This window comes from Diceros bicornis, chromosome 13, assembly GCF_020826845.1.
Source record: "Diceros bicornis minor isolate mBicDic1 chromosome 13, mDicBic1.mat.cur, whole genome shotgun sequence".
Lineage (NCBI taxonomy): Eukaryota > Metazoa > Chordata > Mammalia > Perissodactyla > Rhinocerotidae > Diceros > Diceros bicornis.
The window spans coordinates 23,087,585-23,106,131 of NC_080752.1; the positions used below are offsets into that span (position 1 = coordinate 23,087,585).

General features: G+C 52.2%; 1 protein-coding gene across 1 annotated transcript in view; it reads right to left on the reverse strand.

Annotated features, from left to right (window-relative positions):
* Positions 1-4,581: 4,581 nt before the first annotated feature.
* Positions 4,582-18,547, reverse strand: part of MORN1 (MORN repeat containing 1) — a 31,217-nt gene continuing 17,251 nt past the window's right edge. The window contains exons 8-10 of the mRNA XM_058552687.1: positions 16,533-16,643; positions 7,627-7,750; positions 4,582-7,128 (exon numbers count right to left, since the gene is read on the reverse strand). Coding sequence (XP_058408670.1) covers positions 6,855-7,128; positions 7,627-7,750; positions 16,533-16,643 — 509 coding nt within the window. The 3' untranslated portion in view covers positions 4,582-6,854. The remainder of the gene's footprint in view (positions 7,129-7,626; positions 7,751-16,532; positions 16,644-18,547) is intronic.

Genomic DNA, 18,547 nt, shown 5'->3' on the forward strand with positions numbered 1-18,547 from the left:
GCTGTGGTCTGCTGGTGGTCTGAGGGGTCTGCTGCCCCCGCTCCACCGCTGCTTGGCTTGAGGCGGACACGCCCCCGAACGTCTGAGTTCTCGTCCACTGGCATCACCCTGTTGGCACTGGACACAACGCAATAGCGTTGTCTACTTTTCTGGGACATTCCCTCTATTCGGTATGGTTCCTAGACAGGAAATTTATAGCACAAAGTTTCCTTTAAAAATACGGATCTTTCATGCTACTCTGCCATAATTAACCATAGACAGTTAATATTAAAACGTGTTACACTCCTAGAGGCGATGAAATTTCCAGAAGTTCTCTGCTACACATTCCGTCACTTTTATTGGCGAGATTGGATTAGCAGCAAAGGGCACCTTGATTTTAGAATCATCCTACAATTACAGATGATTCTTTGTAGATCCCATCTGATGAATACTCAAAACCATTTGTTCAACGCATGAAAAAGAGAATTCACTTGGATCAATTGGAAACATTTCCTGGGAGGATTTTGTGTGTTAAAAAAAAAAAAAAAAGGCAATCTGAGGTTCTCTCTCACTGCTACGGCGTTTTTAGGTTCCCAAATCCAATTTATGGGGGATTGTTTGAAGCACTCTGGCTCAGCCAGCCTGACAAGGTCCCTCCAGAAATTATCAGCACCTGCATTAGGATTCAATGCGCCTAAATTACCGGGGTGGGGGGGGGGTTGCGGCAGACCCCCCCACTGGCAACAATTAACATAAAATGGTTCTAATGTTTAAAGCTGTGGGTGGGAATTACAAAAGGTTAAGAGACTAAATATAAAAATCTTTCTGAATATAAAATCAATGTGCTTTGTGACTAAAATCTGGGTGCTGTAATTTAACCAGAATAGGGTTTAGAATATCTGGCAACTGTCCATGTCTATGAAGTCGTCTTTTCTTCTCAACGAAAAGCAAATCGTCTATTCGAAAGTTAGAAACAATTAAACAACTGAAATATTTCCTATCAACAAAATAATAAAATACCGAGTTTTGCAATTACGTGTCACTGACAGTAGGCCTCTGGAAAGAGAAGGGTTTTCTCTCCTCATTTTACTTATTTGTATAATTGGAAACCAAGTTTTTAGAGGATTTATTTTCTTAACTGCCCATCAGATCAGAGAGGAGAGAGGTCAATCCACTGTCTTTGAGCGAGAACCTGGTCCCGGTCGGGCGTGGGGCAAGGGCTGAGGGCCCAGGGCAGGTGCTGGGCTGCCTGGAGCCGTCCAGCCCACCTGGCAGCCCGGAGATGCTGGGTGAGCCCCGGATGGCTTGCTCCTGCGGGGTGGGGACAGGGGTGGGCGGTGGGGCAGGATGGAGACCCCTGTGGCCTTGACTCAGTGGGGTGGGGTGCCTTCCGGGGCCCCTCTCCTTTGTGCACAGAGGCGCGTGGTCCCACGTGCCCAGGGCTCTGAAACAGGGACTCAAGGGGCCAGGCAAACACATCTGGCCATGCTGCCTTCCGTCCACAGCAATCTGGGGGTGCGGGGGAGGCGTCGAGTGCCTGCAGCTGGGGGCAAGCGGGTCCCCCTGTGGCTGCCCCTGCCGGGGACCGTGTTCCATGTACCCCAGCTGTCGGCCCGCGAGCCTCAAGAACACGTGAAACATGGATAATTGCTTTAAAATGTGAGACAACGCCCGCTCTGCTTGACTCGAGGCCGCCTCACGCCGCGACGCCTCTCTCTAAGCAGGCGAGGAGCCTCTTCCCTCCCTCCTCTCCCCGGCAGCCCCACCTCCCGGCTGCTGAGAACCGAGACCCCTAACTGCTCAAAGGCTGGAATCCAGAGGTTCACAAGAACATTCTGTTCGATCTCCACATCACTTCCAGTCTGTGGTCGCAGCGGCAGGCGGGGAGGCCGCCAGCAGCACGTCCCTACTCGTCAGGGGGTCCCCGCCCGCGCCCCTGGTGCTGGCCGCCCAGACCTCACCTAGCACTACCTCCAGAAGCAAAGGCTGCAGGTGAGACCTGCCATGTGTCCTGCGATGCCGAGTCCAGCTGGGACCTCGTGGGGGTGCCATGCCAGGGTGGCTAGGGAGCAGACCCTATGGCCAGGGCTCCCGGCTCCGCTTCCGCCGGCCAGGGCCACTGCTCAGGACCCTGAGGTCAGAGCCCCGAGGGGTCACCATCCATCACCAGGGTGGCCACCCCAGGGTACTGTTTCTCATCCACAAGTGAACCCGGTGACAGGGAAGGAGGGCAGGTCAGGGCGTCGGCTCCTCACCCCGCGGCACTCAGCACCAGCCAGCCCGCTGTCTGGTGGGCCGCCTGCTCCCAGGGGCCCTCATCAGCTCCTGACGCTGCGAGACCCTGGGGGCCGACTGCAGCCGTCTTCACACTCCCCACTCTAACAGAATCAGCATCTTCACCTCCAGCCCATTTCACCAAACCCATCAATCATCGCCTTAGGTCCTGCCTTGGGGCTGGAGGGTGAGGCCACAGGCGTGGCAGGGTCCCACAGGGCACGCTTCACCAGGCAGGTGCGTGGGTAGAGGGAGGTGCACAGGGAGGGCACCGGCCTCTGGCCTCCTTGGCTGGTCCTGTGGAGGCGGCAGGAGGCCCAGACCCTGCCCACCAGGTCTCCCGTCCGGGTGTGCACCCAGTAGGGCCCAGCAGTGTAGGCTGACAGTGAGATTTGTCATGTGGGCGTCCAGACCATTTGGAAAGATGGCAGGTTGACGTGAAATATCCATTCTCCCCTCTTCTCTGGTAACAGAACCTGGTCTTAGCTGGCAAATTGCTTTTCTTGTCTCCTTGTTGCTAGTATGGTCAAGTAACTGAGTTCTGGCCAACGAGGTGTAGTCAGCAGTGGGTGCAGCACCCCCAGGAAGCTTCTCAGAAGGCAAGGACCCCTTGCTTCTATGCTTCCCCCTTCCTGCTAGCTGGAATAGAGGCATGATGGCTGGTGCTTGTGCAGCCCTCTAGGACCATGAGAAGGATGACAGAGTAGTAGAATAGGAAACAGGAGCTGGGGTCCCTGGTGATGATCAGGCGGGAATCCTGCCCCCATCATCCCTGCCTCTGAACTTTCATGTGAGAAGATGGACCTGAAGACACCATTGTGTTGTTAGAAGCAGCCAAACTTCATCCCGAGCACACAGCCTGCCCAGGATGAAGTCAACCTTAGCAGGCACGTATGTGAGCTCAGCACCATGTCTCAGTCAGCTGGAGAGAGACGAGTAACCAGAGTGGGAGCTGCTCCTGGTGAGCGTGAGGGTGTCCTTGTGACGAGGCCTCGGCGAGAGCCACCAGCACATGTTCAGTCACCGGTGGGCGTTCAACAGCGCCTGCAATTCTGGGTGGAGAAGGGAACCTGGACCTGGAGTTCCTGCCCTGGATATCCAGCTCGGGGTCATCATAAGTGGCTTCAATAGGGACAGACACCTTGGAGATGTTCTGGCCCGAATTTATTTCAGGCCTTGTTATCGAATTAGCTTTAGACCTGAAACTCTCTGGCTGAAGTCTCTGCCCTGTGCTTCAGACCTGTCCAAGAGGGAAATCCTGGCTGCTGGCCTGGCGCCACTCGGGACGCTCCCTGAGACTTCCAAATGCATGCACAGGTGCCCCTTGGGAGGTCGCAGCAGGTGCTGCCCTCCGCGTCCTGCATCCTGGTCACCCAGGTGAGCACAGAGGCAGTAACTCTTGGCTGAACCAGCACAGGCCCCACGACCCCTAGACTCACCCCAGGCTTGGAAAAGGGCTCGAGGGTCCTTGGCAAAGGGAGGGACGCTGGAGCCGGGACCAGGGAGGAGGCGACCGCGCTGGGGAGAAGTGAGAGGGACGGGCTGATGTCTCCTGTTCTGAGAACAAACGGTGCCCCGATGAGGACAGGATCCTGGTTCACGTCCCTGCACACGCGGGGGCTGCCTCAGAATGCCGCGCTTTCCGCTTTCTCTCAGGATAACAAAGAAGAGTTATAAGTTAAAGCTATTTATCTCTGTATAGTCATATGCCCACTTCCCACCCCAGCGGCTCTGTGTCCCCCTCTGGCTGTTTCTGCAGTTTTGCTCTGCAGCCCCCCTGCAGCTAGGAAGAGCCATGGGGCCATGCCCCCTTCCTGCTGACTGAGTGAGGGGTGACACCTGCTGGACCAACAAGGTGGACACCTCCAGGCCTCCTGGACACCAGAGAACAACTCCTTGCTTAAGCCATTATTATGCTAGGGTTTTCTCTTACTTGTGGCCGACCGCTATCCTGCCCACGGCAGAACTGAAATTTGCAATGACTTCATTTAATCTTTGCAGAATGCACCAGGAGGACAGATGGACGGCCAGCGTGTTCCTGACCCGGGGCAGACTCAGGCTCTCCTCCGACACCACGTGTCGGAAGGGCTCGGGCGGGGGCGAGGGGCCGAGTGTGGTGGGGTGGGGGATGACGACGATGGACGCTCTGCAGGCCGCATGTGGAGAGGAAACTTTCAGCAGGAGTGATCCTGCAGAGCGGCGAGGGGTGAGCTGTTTCCGCGAGGGAAATGACCAGTGTTTTTTTTTTTAATAATTTTATTTATTTATTCCCCCCCCTCAAAGCCCCAGTAGATAGTTGTATGTCATAGCTGCACATCCCTCTGTTGCTGTATGTGGGACGTGGCCTCAGCATGGCCGGAGAAGCGGCGTGTTGGTGCGCGCCTGGGATCCGAACCTGGGCCGCCAGCAGCGGAGCACGCACACTTAACCGCTAAGCCACGGGGCCGGCCTGAAATGACCAGTTTTAAGAGAAGTGAAAGCAGAGTGGAGCCCACCTCCCTGACCCCTCTCCCCCAGGGGGCTCCTCCTCCCTTCTCAGTGTGCGCTTCTGGGGTCAGACCCCGGGATGGGGACAGGAGCCAGGCGGAGGTGCAGAGAGGCACTCGGTCAGCAGTCCTGGAGGCAGACGCTGTTATACCCTCATTTTACAGAAGAGGAAACTGAGGCACAGGGAGGTCCAGCTAGAAAATGGTGGAGAAGCAGCAGCCCCACCTCTCATGGTTGGTCCCCAGATGCACCTGGCAGAGGACCCAGGGCCCTCTGATTAGGCCTCCGATTTGGCCAGGGAGCCTTTACCAGGCGGCTGAGACGCCTGCGGGGCTCAGCATCAAACCCGGGAGGCTGAAGGCTCAGACCCGCGCAGGTCTCACAAAACCAAAGACGTGTCCCCTCAGCCTCCCCACAGGTGACTTTCTACATCCCAGCAGAGCTGGAACCTCTCAGGTTGCAGTGGCCCCCACCTGGCCCCGCGCCCGAGCAGTGGGCCCCCACCTGCACAGCGGGCGGCATGTGAGGCTGGTGACCTTGGCAAGTGTGAGCCCCTGGCACCACACAGCGAGGAGCAGACGTGGGGCCTCGCATTCCAGGGCCTGGTTTCCATCGAGACTGAGACCTCGTTACTGGCTCTGAAATCCCTCCAAGTGAAGGCGTGGCGCCCAGCGAGTGTTTTTATGCAGAAATATGAGAGCTGTTCCGCCGACATGGCGTAAAATTGCTTTTATAAACTGAGGTGAACGCAGACGCGGGGGTCGTGGGCCAGGCCCCCAGGTTCCCTTGGATCCGCCGGGCTGACCAGCTAGCTGGGCTTCACTCAGCCTGGCGCTCAGGGCCCCATGGCCCCTCAGGCTTGCAGCCCCAGGAGGAGGAAAGGACCCAGCCTCCACTGCCCCCTCGTCCAGCCTCGGTCTGGACTGTTCACATCCGCCCCCTTTTGCTCCGTGACGGGAACCTGCAAGTCTGTCCCCTGACCTGGCAGCGCCCAGGGCTGGACTCCTAACTGGGGGACGGGGGCCTCCTCAAAGGGCTGAGGAGAGTGCGAAGGCCTCAATGCTAAAGTGTGGGTGAATTAGCCCAGCGGGGACCCCCGAGCCCCGTTTACTGAGCGACCCCACTCCCCTTGTCATGGTCCCGAAGGATCAGGGTGCAGCTGTGTCTCCTGAAGCGACAGCACAGGGGCCGGGGGGACCCCATGGCCGACGCCCGGCTGGGATGGTAACTCAAAGGCTGCCCCTGTTAAGATGCCAGTGGTGGTTCTGCCACATGAGTTGTATGGGAGGATTCAATGTCCCCGAGCACAACAAACTGGTGATTCAACTCTGATTCAACCCCTGAGCTCCAGCACCAGTTCTGGGAATAGTTTCAGAACAATCTGTGGTGAAGGAGACTGAGCATTCTACGGAAGCAGGTTTTCGCCTGCCCGACCTGTGGCTGGGGGGCTCTGCCTGGGCACCGGGAGCTGCGTCTCCAGGAAGAACTGGGGACTGAGTGCACGTGGAGATGCTGTCTGACTGTGTGCTCCGGGCAGAAGTAGAATCAGCCAGAAAACCAGGCAAATACACGTGACCAGTCAGGCCGCAGGCTCCCCACAGAGCCGGGGGGTCACCTAGGTCGGGGGCCTACATGGCAGGAGCCATCGGGTGTCCTGTCCAGGCTGACCACAGGCCTCATGGTGGCAGAGGCCTTGGGGAGTTTATCACCCTCCAGGCCCAGGCCTTGGCCTGATGGACCCAGAGACAGCTCTGAGACCATCAGGCCAGGGGGCTGCATCCCACCGGCCAGCTCATGGTAGACGGACAAAACAACCTCACTTTGCATTTACAGCAACGACAGGATCTGCATGTGGAGAGCACAGGACAGCCACCGTGGCCGCCCGCTGTGACTGCCCTTCCCCCACGTCGGCACGGTGAGGACCTGCACACCAGCGGCCTGGACGCTCAGGAAGGGCAGCCCCCAGCCTGCCTTCTAACCCATCGCCATGGTGACTGGCCCTGTGGAGGAGGGTCCTGCTCGCTTTCCGGCCAAGGCCTGTTCCGGCCTGGGCACTGTCCTCTTGGGATGTCCCGTCTCTTCCAGGTCACTGTGCCGGTTCTCAGGGGTCAATTTCATTTTTTTCCGGCCTGGGTTCTGGGGCACCTGCTGTCACCCCATGCACCCCTAAGTGTTTGTGCCATCCACCGACGACCAGTTGGCCAACTCCACTCACCAGGCAGGCCGCCGGGGGTGTCCTCCTGGCCACGCAAGGTGTCTGATGCCAGCACCGGCTCCAGGTCTCCCTTGGGGAGCGGCGAGTCGGCTCCGGCACTTTCCAGGGCAGCTCTGGGTTCCAGGGCCCCAGACTTGGGGCTGGACAAAGGATAGGCGATGCACTCAAACCCACTGTGAAGGGAATGGCAGGGCGGGCTCTGCTCACACCAGGCTGGGGTGACACCTGGCCACGGGGGGACACAGTGGCCCAGGGGCCATTCCAGAGAGGAGAAAGGGCCAAGGTGGCCTCTCTGAGACTGAGGTGGTGCAAAGGAAGGAGGGAGCGGGGAACGGAGACTAGGAAGTGGGGAGGGAGGAAGGAGGAGGCTCTAGGACCACCTGAAACCAGGCCGCGGCCCCAGCTTCAGTCCCTCCCTGTCACTCTGCCCGGCTCCCCTTCCTGTCCGGCCCTCATTGCCTGACGGTGCCTTTGTTTCCCCTCCACTAGACTGAGCATGCCATGTCTGGAGGTCACCGCTGTGTCCCCAGTGCCCGCAGCGTCTGGAGGGTGTGGAAGCGCTTGGGGAGGGGCTCCAGGTGGAGCAGTTCTGGGCCATTCCTCCTCAAAGTCGAGGAAGGACCTCCTCCCCCCGCCCCACAGGGGCATCGCCCGGGGTCACCCTTACTCACAACGGGGTCTGGATGGGCATCTCCTGGTTGTCCTCGTCCACTTGGAAGAAGCTGACCTCCGAGTAGGCTGGGAGCTGCACGTATCTGACGCCCGCTGAGATCTTTAAAACCCGGCCATCCTCACCTTCCGGAAGGAGAGTGAAGCAGACTGTGCCAAGGAACGGCACGACACCCAGGACCTGGGTCTCTCTCCTCCTCCCTAGCCTTGCCCTGGGCAGGGACTCAGGGCTGAGGGCATTTGTGAGGGGCATTTCAGCAGAGCCTCCCAGGAGCAGGGTGCTGGCCCCAAGCCATGACCACATTCAATCTGAGATCACGCTTGCCTTCCCAGTCTGTCCCTCCTGGCCCTCGGCTAAACCGTCCACGACCTCCCCAACATCTCTGTCCCCTCACTGTGAGTCCCGACCATCTCCAGGTCTGGGCCTCAGGGCACCCACCGCACCTCTGGCCCCATCCCTACACTCTCTGGGAGGGCCTCTCCTTGCTGGCCAGCCCTCGGGTTCACCAGCTGCATACCTCAGCCTCAGCCCACTCAGGGGTGTGGGGGATGGCTTGCCTCCCCGTGGTCCTGGTCACCTGGGGGGACGTCGCCGCTTATTACCTATCACCCACCTTGACCCAGGGGATGGGGTCTGTCCTACTCGCCTACACCCCTGGTCACATGGACTTGGGGGTTCAGGGTCCAGTGGAGAAGGAGAGTCAACAACAACCAGTGTCAGTGAAGGCCTGTCACCCAGGCTCTTGTGTTGCTAAGATCTGGACAAGGAGACATGGCGGGGCAAATACTGGAAGTACTTTGCCGTGGAAAGAGAAGGTGCCAAATGCAGCATAAAAACCAACCACGGTTTATCAGCCTCCGTTTCTGGTAAAGATGGAGAAACCGGAACCAATGTCCCTTCTACTCGCAGCAACAAAAGAAGCAGATGAAACATGACGAGACAACGACTTTCAAGATCCTAGACCTCAGGCAAGGACAGCGGCCCCCGAAAGACGTGGCCTCTGTAACTGCAGGTCGCTGCCCTGAGTGTGCGGGATTGGGTGCAGAGCGGAGACCTGAGCAGAGCTCAGAAAACCCCCTCCCTCGGGTGAGGAGACACGGCTGTAAGTCGGGGATAGCAGGCACACAGCAGGAGTCCTCAGGTCCCAAAGACGAGGGGCAGAGAGGAGGGAGGACCCGGCCGTCTGCAGGGTCTGAGGGCCCCTGGGTGGACAGCGGAGCACAGCTCCACTGGGTCCTGGGCAAGGAAGAACCACCCGGAGAGCGGAGGGGGCAGGGCTGGGGGGCCTGTTCCAGCCAGAAGGCACGCATACGGGCAGAGCTCTCAGACGGGGCTTGCTTCAGTAACGAGGAATAGTCGGTCTTAGACTGAGCTCTCCTCCAGACCTAACCAATCACACAAGCAAGACCTGAAAGGAAGGCATTGCCTCCCAATAACTTAACTGTGCCTGGAGCAAAGCTCAAGAACACTCACAGGAACACGGAAGTATCCAGCCCCAACAAGGTGAAACTCACAGTGTCTGGCATCCAATCAAAGATGACCAGGCTCACAAAGAACACAGGAGAGCACAGCCCACAACGAGGAAGAGCTCAGTCAACTGAAAGGGACCCAGAACTGACACACATGTTAGAATTAGCAGTGGGGCTGGCCCCGTGGCTTAGCGGTTAAGTGCACCCACTCCGCTGCTGGCGGCTCAGGTTCGCATCCCGGGCGAGCACCGACGCACTGCTTCTCCGGCCATGCTGAGGCTGCATCCCACATACAGCAACTAGAAGGATGTGCAGCTATGACATACAACTATCTACTGGGGCTTTGGGGAGAAAAAGGGAAAAAAAAAGGGGAGGATTGGCAATAGATGTTAGCTCAGGGCCGGTCTTCCTCAGCAAAAAGAGGAGGATTAGCATGGATGTTAGCTCAGGGCTGATCTTCCTCACACACACAAAAAAGAATTAGCAGAAAAGGAAACTTTAAACAGTTATTATTACAACTGTATTCCATGTGTTCTCTGGACATGGTCAATGACAGATGAGACATTGAAGAAAAAAATATTCATGAACTTGAAAACATAGCTGTAGAAACTATCCAAAATGAAACACTGACAGAAAAAAGAAGAATAAGGGAAAAGAAGGAAGGGAGGAGGGAAGGGAGGGAGGGAGAGAAAGAGAGTCCATGAACAGTGAGGTAACTTCAAGCAGCCTAATATGTGGGTAATTGGGGGCCCTAAAAGAGGGAGGGAGAGGCTGTGACAGAAAAATTATTTGAAGAAATAATGGCTGAAAACTTGATGAAAACTATAAACCCATAGATCCAAGAAGCTCAATGGACTCCAAGCACAAAAAACATGAAGAAAACTACACCGTGTCACATCAAAATCCAATTGCTCGAATCAGTGATAAAGAGAAAATCTTAAAAGCAGCCAGAGAAAAAGGACATGTCTGTAGAGACGCAAAGACAAGGATGACAGCAGATTTCTCACTGGAAACAATGCAGACAAGAAGAGAATGGAGAAATCCTTGAAACGCTGGAAGATGAACCAGAAATCTACACCTGGTACCAATATCTATCAAAAACGAAAGTAGGGGCCGGCCCTGTGGCGTAGCTGTTAAGTGTGTGCGCTCCACTTCAAGGGCCCGGGTTTCGCAGGTTTGGATCCCAGGTGCAGACCTGCATATCTCTCATCAAGCCATGCTGTGGTGGCATCTCACATATAAAGTAGAGGAGATGGGCACAGATGTTAGCTCAGGGCCAATCTTCCTCAGCAAAAAGAGGAGGATTGGCAATTGATGTTAGCTCAGGGCTGATCTTCCTTATCAAAAAAAAAAAAAGAGGAAGACTGGCAACAGATGTTAGCTCAGGGCCAATCTTCCTCACACACACACAAAAAAAAGAAAGTAAAATCAAGACTTTCCAGACATATGAAAGCTGAAAGAATTCATCACCAGCAAACCTGTATGACAAGAAATGTTAAAGATTAAGTCCTTCAGGCAGAAGGAAAATGGTACCAGATGGAAATCTGGAGGTCCAGGAAGGAATGAGGAGAAGAAATGGTAACCACATGAGTAAATAGATGAGATTTCCTTTTCTGTTTGTTAAATATTCTTTAAAAGATAAATGACTATTTAAACAAAAATGATAACAATGTATTATGAAGTTTATTAGACATATGAATGTAAAATGTTTGAAAACAACAGTATAAAGATTGGGTTTGTAGAAAAAGAAGTATGTACTATTGTAAGATTCTTATACATGTAGTTCAGTATCACTTGAAGGTAGACTGTGATAAGTTAAAGACGTATATTGTAAACCTTAAAGCAACCTCTAAAATAACAAAACAAAGAGTTACAATTGATAATCAACAGAGGAGATAAAATGGAATCACAAAAAATACTCAGTTAATCCAAAAAAGATAGGAACAGAGTATAAAGGGAAAAATAAACCACTGGGGCAATTAGAAAACAAACAGTAAACGGTAAGATTGAACCTGCTTTATCAATAATTATATTAAATGTGAATGGTGTAAACACTTCAATCAAAACCTAGAGACAGTTTGATTGGAGAAAAAAGCAAGACCCAACTGTATGCTGCCTACAAAAAGCACACTTTAAATATAAAGACACAAATAGGTTACCAGTAAAAGGATGGCCAAAGATGCTGACACTGTCAAAAGAAGACTGAGTGACTATATTAATATCACAGAAAGTAGATGTCCAGGGCTGGCCCAGTGGCGTAGTGGTTAAGTTCGCGTGCTCTGCATCAGCGGCCCAGGGTTTGCAGGTTTGGATCCCGGGCATGGACCCACACACCGCTCATCAAGCCATGCTGTGGCAGCATCCCACATATAAAAAATAGAGGAAGATCGGCACAGATGTTAGCTCAGGGTGAATCTTCCTCAGCAAAAAATAAATAAATAAATAAATAAAATAAAAAATAAACGAAGCAAAAATTGATAGAAATGAAAGCAGAAATAGACAAATCCACAATTACAATCAGAGATTTCAATATACCACTGTCAATAATTGATAGACAAGCAGACAGAAAATCAGCAAAGATATAGCAAACTCAAACAACATCAACAAAACTCACCTGATTGATATTTATAGAATAGTCTACCCAATAAGAGCATATTTCACGCTCTTAAGAAATTAAGAGTTAGAAATCAATAACAGTTAAGTTAGAAATCAATAACAGAAAGATCTCTGGAAAATCTCCAAATATTTGGAAATGAAATTACACTCTCCTAAATAACTCATGGATCCAGAAAGAAATCAAAAGAGAAATCAGAAAGTATTTTGATTTGAATGAAAATGAAAGCACAACATGTCAAAACTTGCGGGATGCAGCTAAAGCATTACAAAGGGGGAAATTTATAGCAATAAACTTCTGTTCTAGAAAAGAAAGGTCTGAAATAAAGAACCTTAGTTTTCACTTTAATAACTAGAAAAAGGAGAGCAAATTAAACCCAAAGTAAGAAGAAGTAAGGAAATAATAAAATCAAGATAAGAATCAATGAAATAGAAAACAGACAACAATAGAGAAATCAACGAAGCCAAAAGTTGGTTGTTTATCAGTGACACTGATAACCTCTAGCTAGACTAGTCAGGAAAAAAGAAAGAAGTCACCAGTAATCCATACTGGGATCAAGAGAGGTGATATCAATGCATTAAAGGGAGAACAACGGTATATTATGACAAGCTTATGCCAATAAATCTGACGACTTAGAAAAAATGAACAAATATTGCTTGAAAGACACAAAACACCAACCTCACTCTAGAAGAAATAGGAAACCTAAATAGCCCTATATCTAGTCAAGAAAGTGAATTAGGAGTTAAAAATCTTTCCACAAAGAAAACTCCAGGCCCAGATGGGTTTCATATTGAATTCTACCAAACATTTAAGAAAGAAATAATACTAATTCAACACAAACTCTTCCAGAAAATTGAAGAGGAGGGAATTTTCCCCAACTCATTCTATGAGGCCAGCATGACCCTGATACCAAAACCAGACAAAGACATTATAAGGAAAAAAAATTCAATACCAATATCCTTCGTGAACAGACATGCAAAAATTCTAAACAAAATTTTAGCAAATGGATGCCCCGATAATTCAATGGCGGAAAGAACAGTCTTTCAACAGATGACATGGGGACAACTGGATATCCACATGCGAAAGAATGTAGTTGGACTCCTGCCTCACACCATACATAAAGATTAACTCCAAGTGGATCATAGTCCTAAATGTCAGAGCTAAAAATATAAATTCTTAGAAGAAAATATTGGAATATATCTTCATGAGTCTGGGCTAGGCTGTCTTCTTAGATATGACAGCAAAAGCACAAGCAACAAAAGAAAAAAATAGATCAAGTGGAATTCATCAAAATTTAAAACTTTTGGGGGCCGGCCCCATGACGTAGTGGTTAACTTCGGCATGCTCTGCTTCAGCAGCCCAGGTTCATGGGTTCGGATCCCAGGCGCTGACATACACCCCTTGTCAGTCATGCTGTGGTGGCATCCCACATACAAAATAATTTTATTTATTTATTTATTTTTCCGCCAAAGCCCCAGTAGGTAGTTGTATGTCATAGCAGCACATCCTTCTAGCTGCTGTATGTGGGACGTGGCCTCAGCATGGCCGGAGAAGCCGTGCGTCGGTGCGCGCCCAGGATCCGAACCTGAGCCGCCAGTAGCGGACCGCGAGCACTTAACCGCTAAGCCACGGGCCAGCCCCACATACAAAATAGAGGAAGACTGGCACAGATGTTAGCTCAGGGCGAATTTTCCTCAGGAAAAAAAAAAAATGTAAACTTTCGTGTTCAAAGGACACCATCAAGAAACTGCCAGACAACTCACGTAATGGGAAAAAATATTTGCAAATCAGATATCTGACAAGGGACTTGTATCCAGAATGTATAAAGAACTCTAAATAATTCACAATAAAAAGATAAGTGGGCAAAGGATCTGAATAGACATTTCACCAAAGAAGATATACAAATGGCCAATAAGTCCGTGAAAAGATGCTCCACATCACTAGTCACTAGGGAAATGCAAATCAGAGCCACAAGGAAATTCCACTGCACACCCTTTAGGATGGCTTTCCAAAAGATAGACAACAACAAGCGCTGGCGAGGATGTGGAGCAATTAGAACCTCAGGGAAGGGAAAATGGTGCAACCAACAGGAAGAAAATATCCAGACTGGAAAGGAAGGAGGAAAACTGTTTATTTGTAGATGACATGATACTGTATATAGAAAATCCTAAGAAATCCTCAGAAAAACTAGTAGAACTAACAAATGAGTTCAGCAAGGTCAAAGGATATAAGATCAATACACAAAAATCAATTGCAGTCTGGCAATTTCTGAAATGAAGAAAAGGAAACAATTCTACTCATAATAGCATAAAAGAATAAATCCAAAAAATAAATTTATTGATAACACATTATAATTAAATAACTAATAATAAATTATTAATCATTTATTAATAAATTTCACAAAAGAAGTGGGAGACGTGCACTCTAACAATCACAAACCCTGGTGAGAGACAGAGAGCTGTTTCATGCTCACGAACTGGAAGATTCAGTCCTGCTGAAGGCAGTTCTCCAAGCTAGAGTCAACGCAATTCCTAACAAAACCCCAGCAGGCTTTTTTTTTTTTTGGCAGCAATTGTCAACCTGATCCTAAAAAATTTATACTGTATGGAAATACGAAGGTCCCAGAATAGCCAAAGCAATTTTGAAAAGGAACAAAATTGGAGGAATCTCCAATTTCAAAGCTTACTCCGAGGCTACAATAATCAAGACAGTGTGGTGGTGGTGCAAGGACAGACACCTAGATCAACAGAACAAAGTCGAGAGTCCAGACACAAACCCCCATCCTACAGCCAAGTGACTTCCCACCAAGGTGCCAGGCAATTCAGTGGGGAGAGGACAGTCTTTCCAACACATGCGCTGGGACAACCGGACATCCACACGAAAAAAGATGAACTTAGGCGTTTACCTTATCCACAAAAATTAACTCAAATGGATCACAGACCTCAATGCATGAGCAACATTTCTGCAGGGAAATAAGAGAAAATCTTTGTGAACTTGGGTTAGGCTAAGAATTCTTAGATACGTTACCAAAACTACAATCCATAAAAGAAAAAATTGACAAATTGGACTTCATCAAAATTAAAAACCTTTGCACTTCAAAAGACAGCATCAAGAAAATGAAAAGATAAGCCACAGACTGAAAGAAAATATTTGCAAAGCTGTATCTGATAAAGGACTTGTATCCAGAATACATAAAGAACTCGCATAACTCAAAAATAAGAAGACAAACAACGCAATTTTTAAAAATGGGTAAAACATTTGAATAAACATTTCTCTAGAGAAGACATACACATGGCCAACAAGCACTGGAAAAGCTGCTCATCATCACCAGTCGTTAGAGAAATGCAAATCAGAACCACGAGGAGACGCCACCTGACACGGTCGGACGGCTGCTGTGGGGAGAACCAAGTGCTGGCGAGGACTTGCGGAAATCAGAACGCTGGGACGTGCTCAGGGGATCAGAAAATGGGGCAGCCACTTTGGAAAGCAGTTTGGCAGTTTCTTTAAAAGTTTAAACAGAAACGTACCATATGATCCAGCAATTCCATTCATAGGGAGGGACCCAAAAGAAGTGAAACATACGTTTACACAAAAACTTGAACACACACGTTGAAAGCAGCACTATTCATAGTAGCCAAAAGGTGCAGACACTCAGATGTCCATTGTGGACGAATGGTCAATAAAACGTGGTGTCTGGGTGTGGTGACTATCGGTCAGTAAAAAGGAAAGACCGACTGACAACCGCCACAGGTGGACCTCAAATACCCTGTGCAGGTGAGAGCAGCCGAGGAAAAGGCCCCATGTGGAAGGACTGCATTCACAGGACACGTGCAGAAGAGGCAGATCCATGGACAGAAAGTGGATGCGTGGTTGCCCGGGGTGAGGGTGGGAGCCGGGCTGCCAGCAGGAACGAGGGATCTTTCTGGGGTGAAGGAAATGTTCCGAGCTGGAGGTGTGGCATGGTGATGGCTGCCCTACTCTAAATCTGCTAAAAATCACTGTATCACTTAATACAGGTGAATTTGATGGTATGTAAATGATACTGCAATAAAGTTGTTAAAATAAACCAGTCGTGACTAAATGTGTTTGATATACGCTGCTCACCGAGGCCTCCTCGTTAACGCTTATTGAACTAGGGTGAATTCACGTCCATTAAGAATCCTGGGCTTTCGTTTACTAACGGGCGGTCCCACCCCGGCGATGGCACAGGTGCCAGTGTGGGGGCCACTGCACGCTGGGGACCCTCTGCCCTGCTGCCTTGGCCAGAACGTCCAGCTCTGCACCAGGCCCTCCGCTCACCGGGCAGGAGGGCTTTGGGAAGTCAGCTCGTCCATCCCTCTGCATCACCGCAGGGCTGATTAGACCACTTAACAAGCAGCCCAGAAGGGTGGAACTCCGTCCCTCCTCGATTCCCCGTGGAGGACAACAAACTCTCCCCTTGCCAGGCTGTGACTGGCCCTACGCTGATGCGTGCAGCACTGCAGATAGTCATCTGTCCTCTGCATTCTGTAAGATGTGTGATAACTGCAGGCACATGCACGCACACACAGAGCACATGTGCTCGCACACACGTGTTCACACACATGCAGGCGTGCTTGCACGCATGTATGCACACGCATGGCTGCCTTCCACCAGCCAGAGGGTGCACACGCCTGCTGTCCCTTCTGCAAAGGCTCTGGTATCAAGAACATCTAAACAAAGTGACCTTGGAGCGTGCGGGATGCCAGAGCCACATGCCGCATCTTGTTTGCGTTCCCCCGACTTGAGAACCTGACACCTGTTTATCTTTCCGAAAAGTTCAGTCGTCATCTTGGAGATGCTTACTCTTGGCAACTTCCCCGTCGTCCTGCTGCAGCTGAACCCTCAAGGAGAAGGAAGTTCCTGGGGCCACATCCATCACCTCCGGACCCAGAATCACGATCCTTGTGGCTTGTGCTGGGAGAGAACAGAGCGCGGCATCAGAGGGAGGCTGGGCCCGCCAGCCGCTTGCGCCCAAACTGAGAGCCACCAGTACGGACCCCACACCCCTACAGGTCCTCTCACGGGCATGAACGTGCGCATGGCCGTAAAGGCTGGCACGTCCCTGCCCGAGCCGCCTCACCAACAAGTGACCCTGGCCATCGTGAAAACTAAGACGTGACCCGCTCGGAGGGTCAGCTATAATTATCTAAAGGAATTCATTTCAGAAATGCCTTGATCATATCAGACACTGCAGACATCCTCCAAATGTTGAAGAGGTGGAGGTGGTGCACAGCAGTGTTCAGGTCTGCACACAGCGGAACGTTCCGGCACGTCCTCCTGCTGGTTGGGACCCAGGTCCTGCATTCCCTGCATCTGAGTCAGGGACTTGCTGTGTGCTGGACGAGGCGCTGAGGCCAGCTGCCCGGGAGCCAGCCTGGCGAGGGTGGGTCCCCCTGCAGGCCAGTCGGCCAGCACCTCCTGGCGGTCAGGGCCGCCCCTGCTCCACTAGGACCTGTGGGGGCGTCTTCTGGGGTCTGAGCAGCTGGATACGGCATTTTCGCACAGCCTGGGCTGCCCCGAGTCTCTGACTCCCCAGAAGCGATGACCTCGGCACAGCACAGCTTAGGGTCTTTAAGCAAACGCTGGGGAAGCTCAGGATGTCAGGCCACCGGAAGCTCTACCCACGATACGCCAGCTGGGAGGAAGCACCCACACGAGCATGTCCAGGGCCACAGGTGCTGGTGGGACTTCGTGACGACTCTGGGGCTGGAGGGCATCAGCTTATGTGGGCGCAGCCCTGCTCTGCTCCAGGGGACCGCCCGGCATTCAGCAGGGTAAAGGCAGAGCCCACCTTGGCTCCGGGGAGTCCGGGGCATGGCCCGAGCCCATTGTGGGGAAGCAAGGCCATGTCTCATGCCTCTTGCCAGTGTCTTTCACACCCAGGGGTTCCGACTGGCCCCTAATTTGGGCGGGGTGGGATCAGGATTCCTTCCCAAGGTGAAGTTACTAAGAGGCTCCTGGTGGACCTAGGGCCCCGCCTAAGGCCGGGGGCTGGGAAGGATCCAGGAGCCCCTCAAAGCAGACCCCGCCTGACCTGGGCTTCAGGTGGCTGTGGCACCCCCGGGGGATGTGCTGTGCACTGTGGGTGCCAAGACCGCCCCCCAAGTACCCTCAGCCACTTCCCTTCCCAGACCTGCACCCCCACCAAGGAGTCCCGCCTGGCCCAACAGGTGCCGCGTGTGCTGAGGGTTATTAGTGCACGGTGGCCTCTCCCAGCCCGGAGGTTCTGGGGACCCACTCGAGGTACATGGGGGCTGCCTGGACCAAAGCCTCTCAGGGGCATGGCTCGTCAGCAGCTGCACCCACGGACCTGGCACCAAGGTTCTGACCAGTCACTCATGTCCCTGGCCAGACTGACCCCTGGGGTGGCACCTTTGTCCTGGAGTCTAATGGGAGGCCTCCCCAATGCCCAGGGGGCAACACAGGGAGGCCCATGCAGGCCACAGGCCACCTGTGGTCATGTCAGTGCCGAGAGCTCGGGGTAGGGGGTCAGCTGAAGACCTCGTCAGGGGCACCAGACGCCCAGGACCCTGTGCTGGGAGACCCCGAGGCTGGGAGACCCCATGGGTGGGAGACCCGAAGGCTGGGAGACCCCGAGGCTGGGAAACCCCGAGCCTAGGAGACCCCTAAGGCTGGGACATCCCGCTCGAAGCAGGACCACTTGGGTCCAAGGTCTGATGGGGGCCTCTGCACGTCACAAGCCCTTTAGAAACCACATCGGAACGTGTTTTTCCTAACAGGGGGTGGGATCTTAGCTTCCGCTGCACCCCAGCCCCCCCAACTCCTCGTGGTCCAACACCTCCCATGTGACTGCCCAG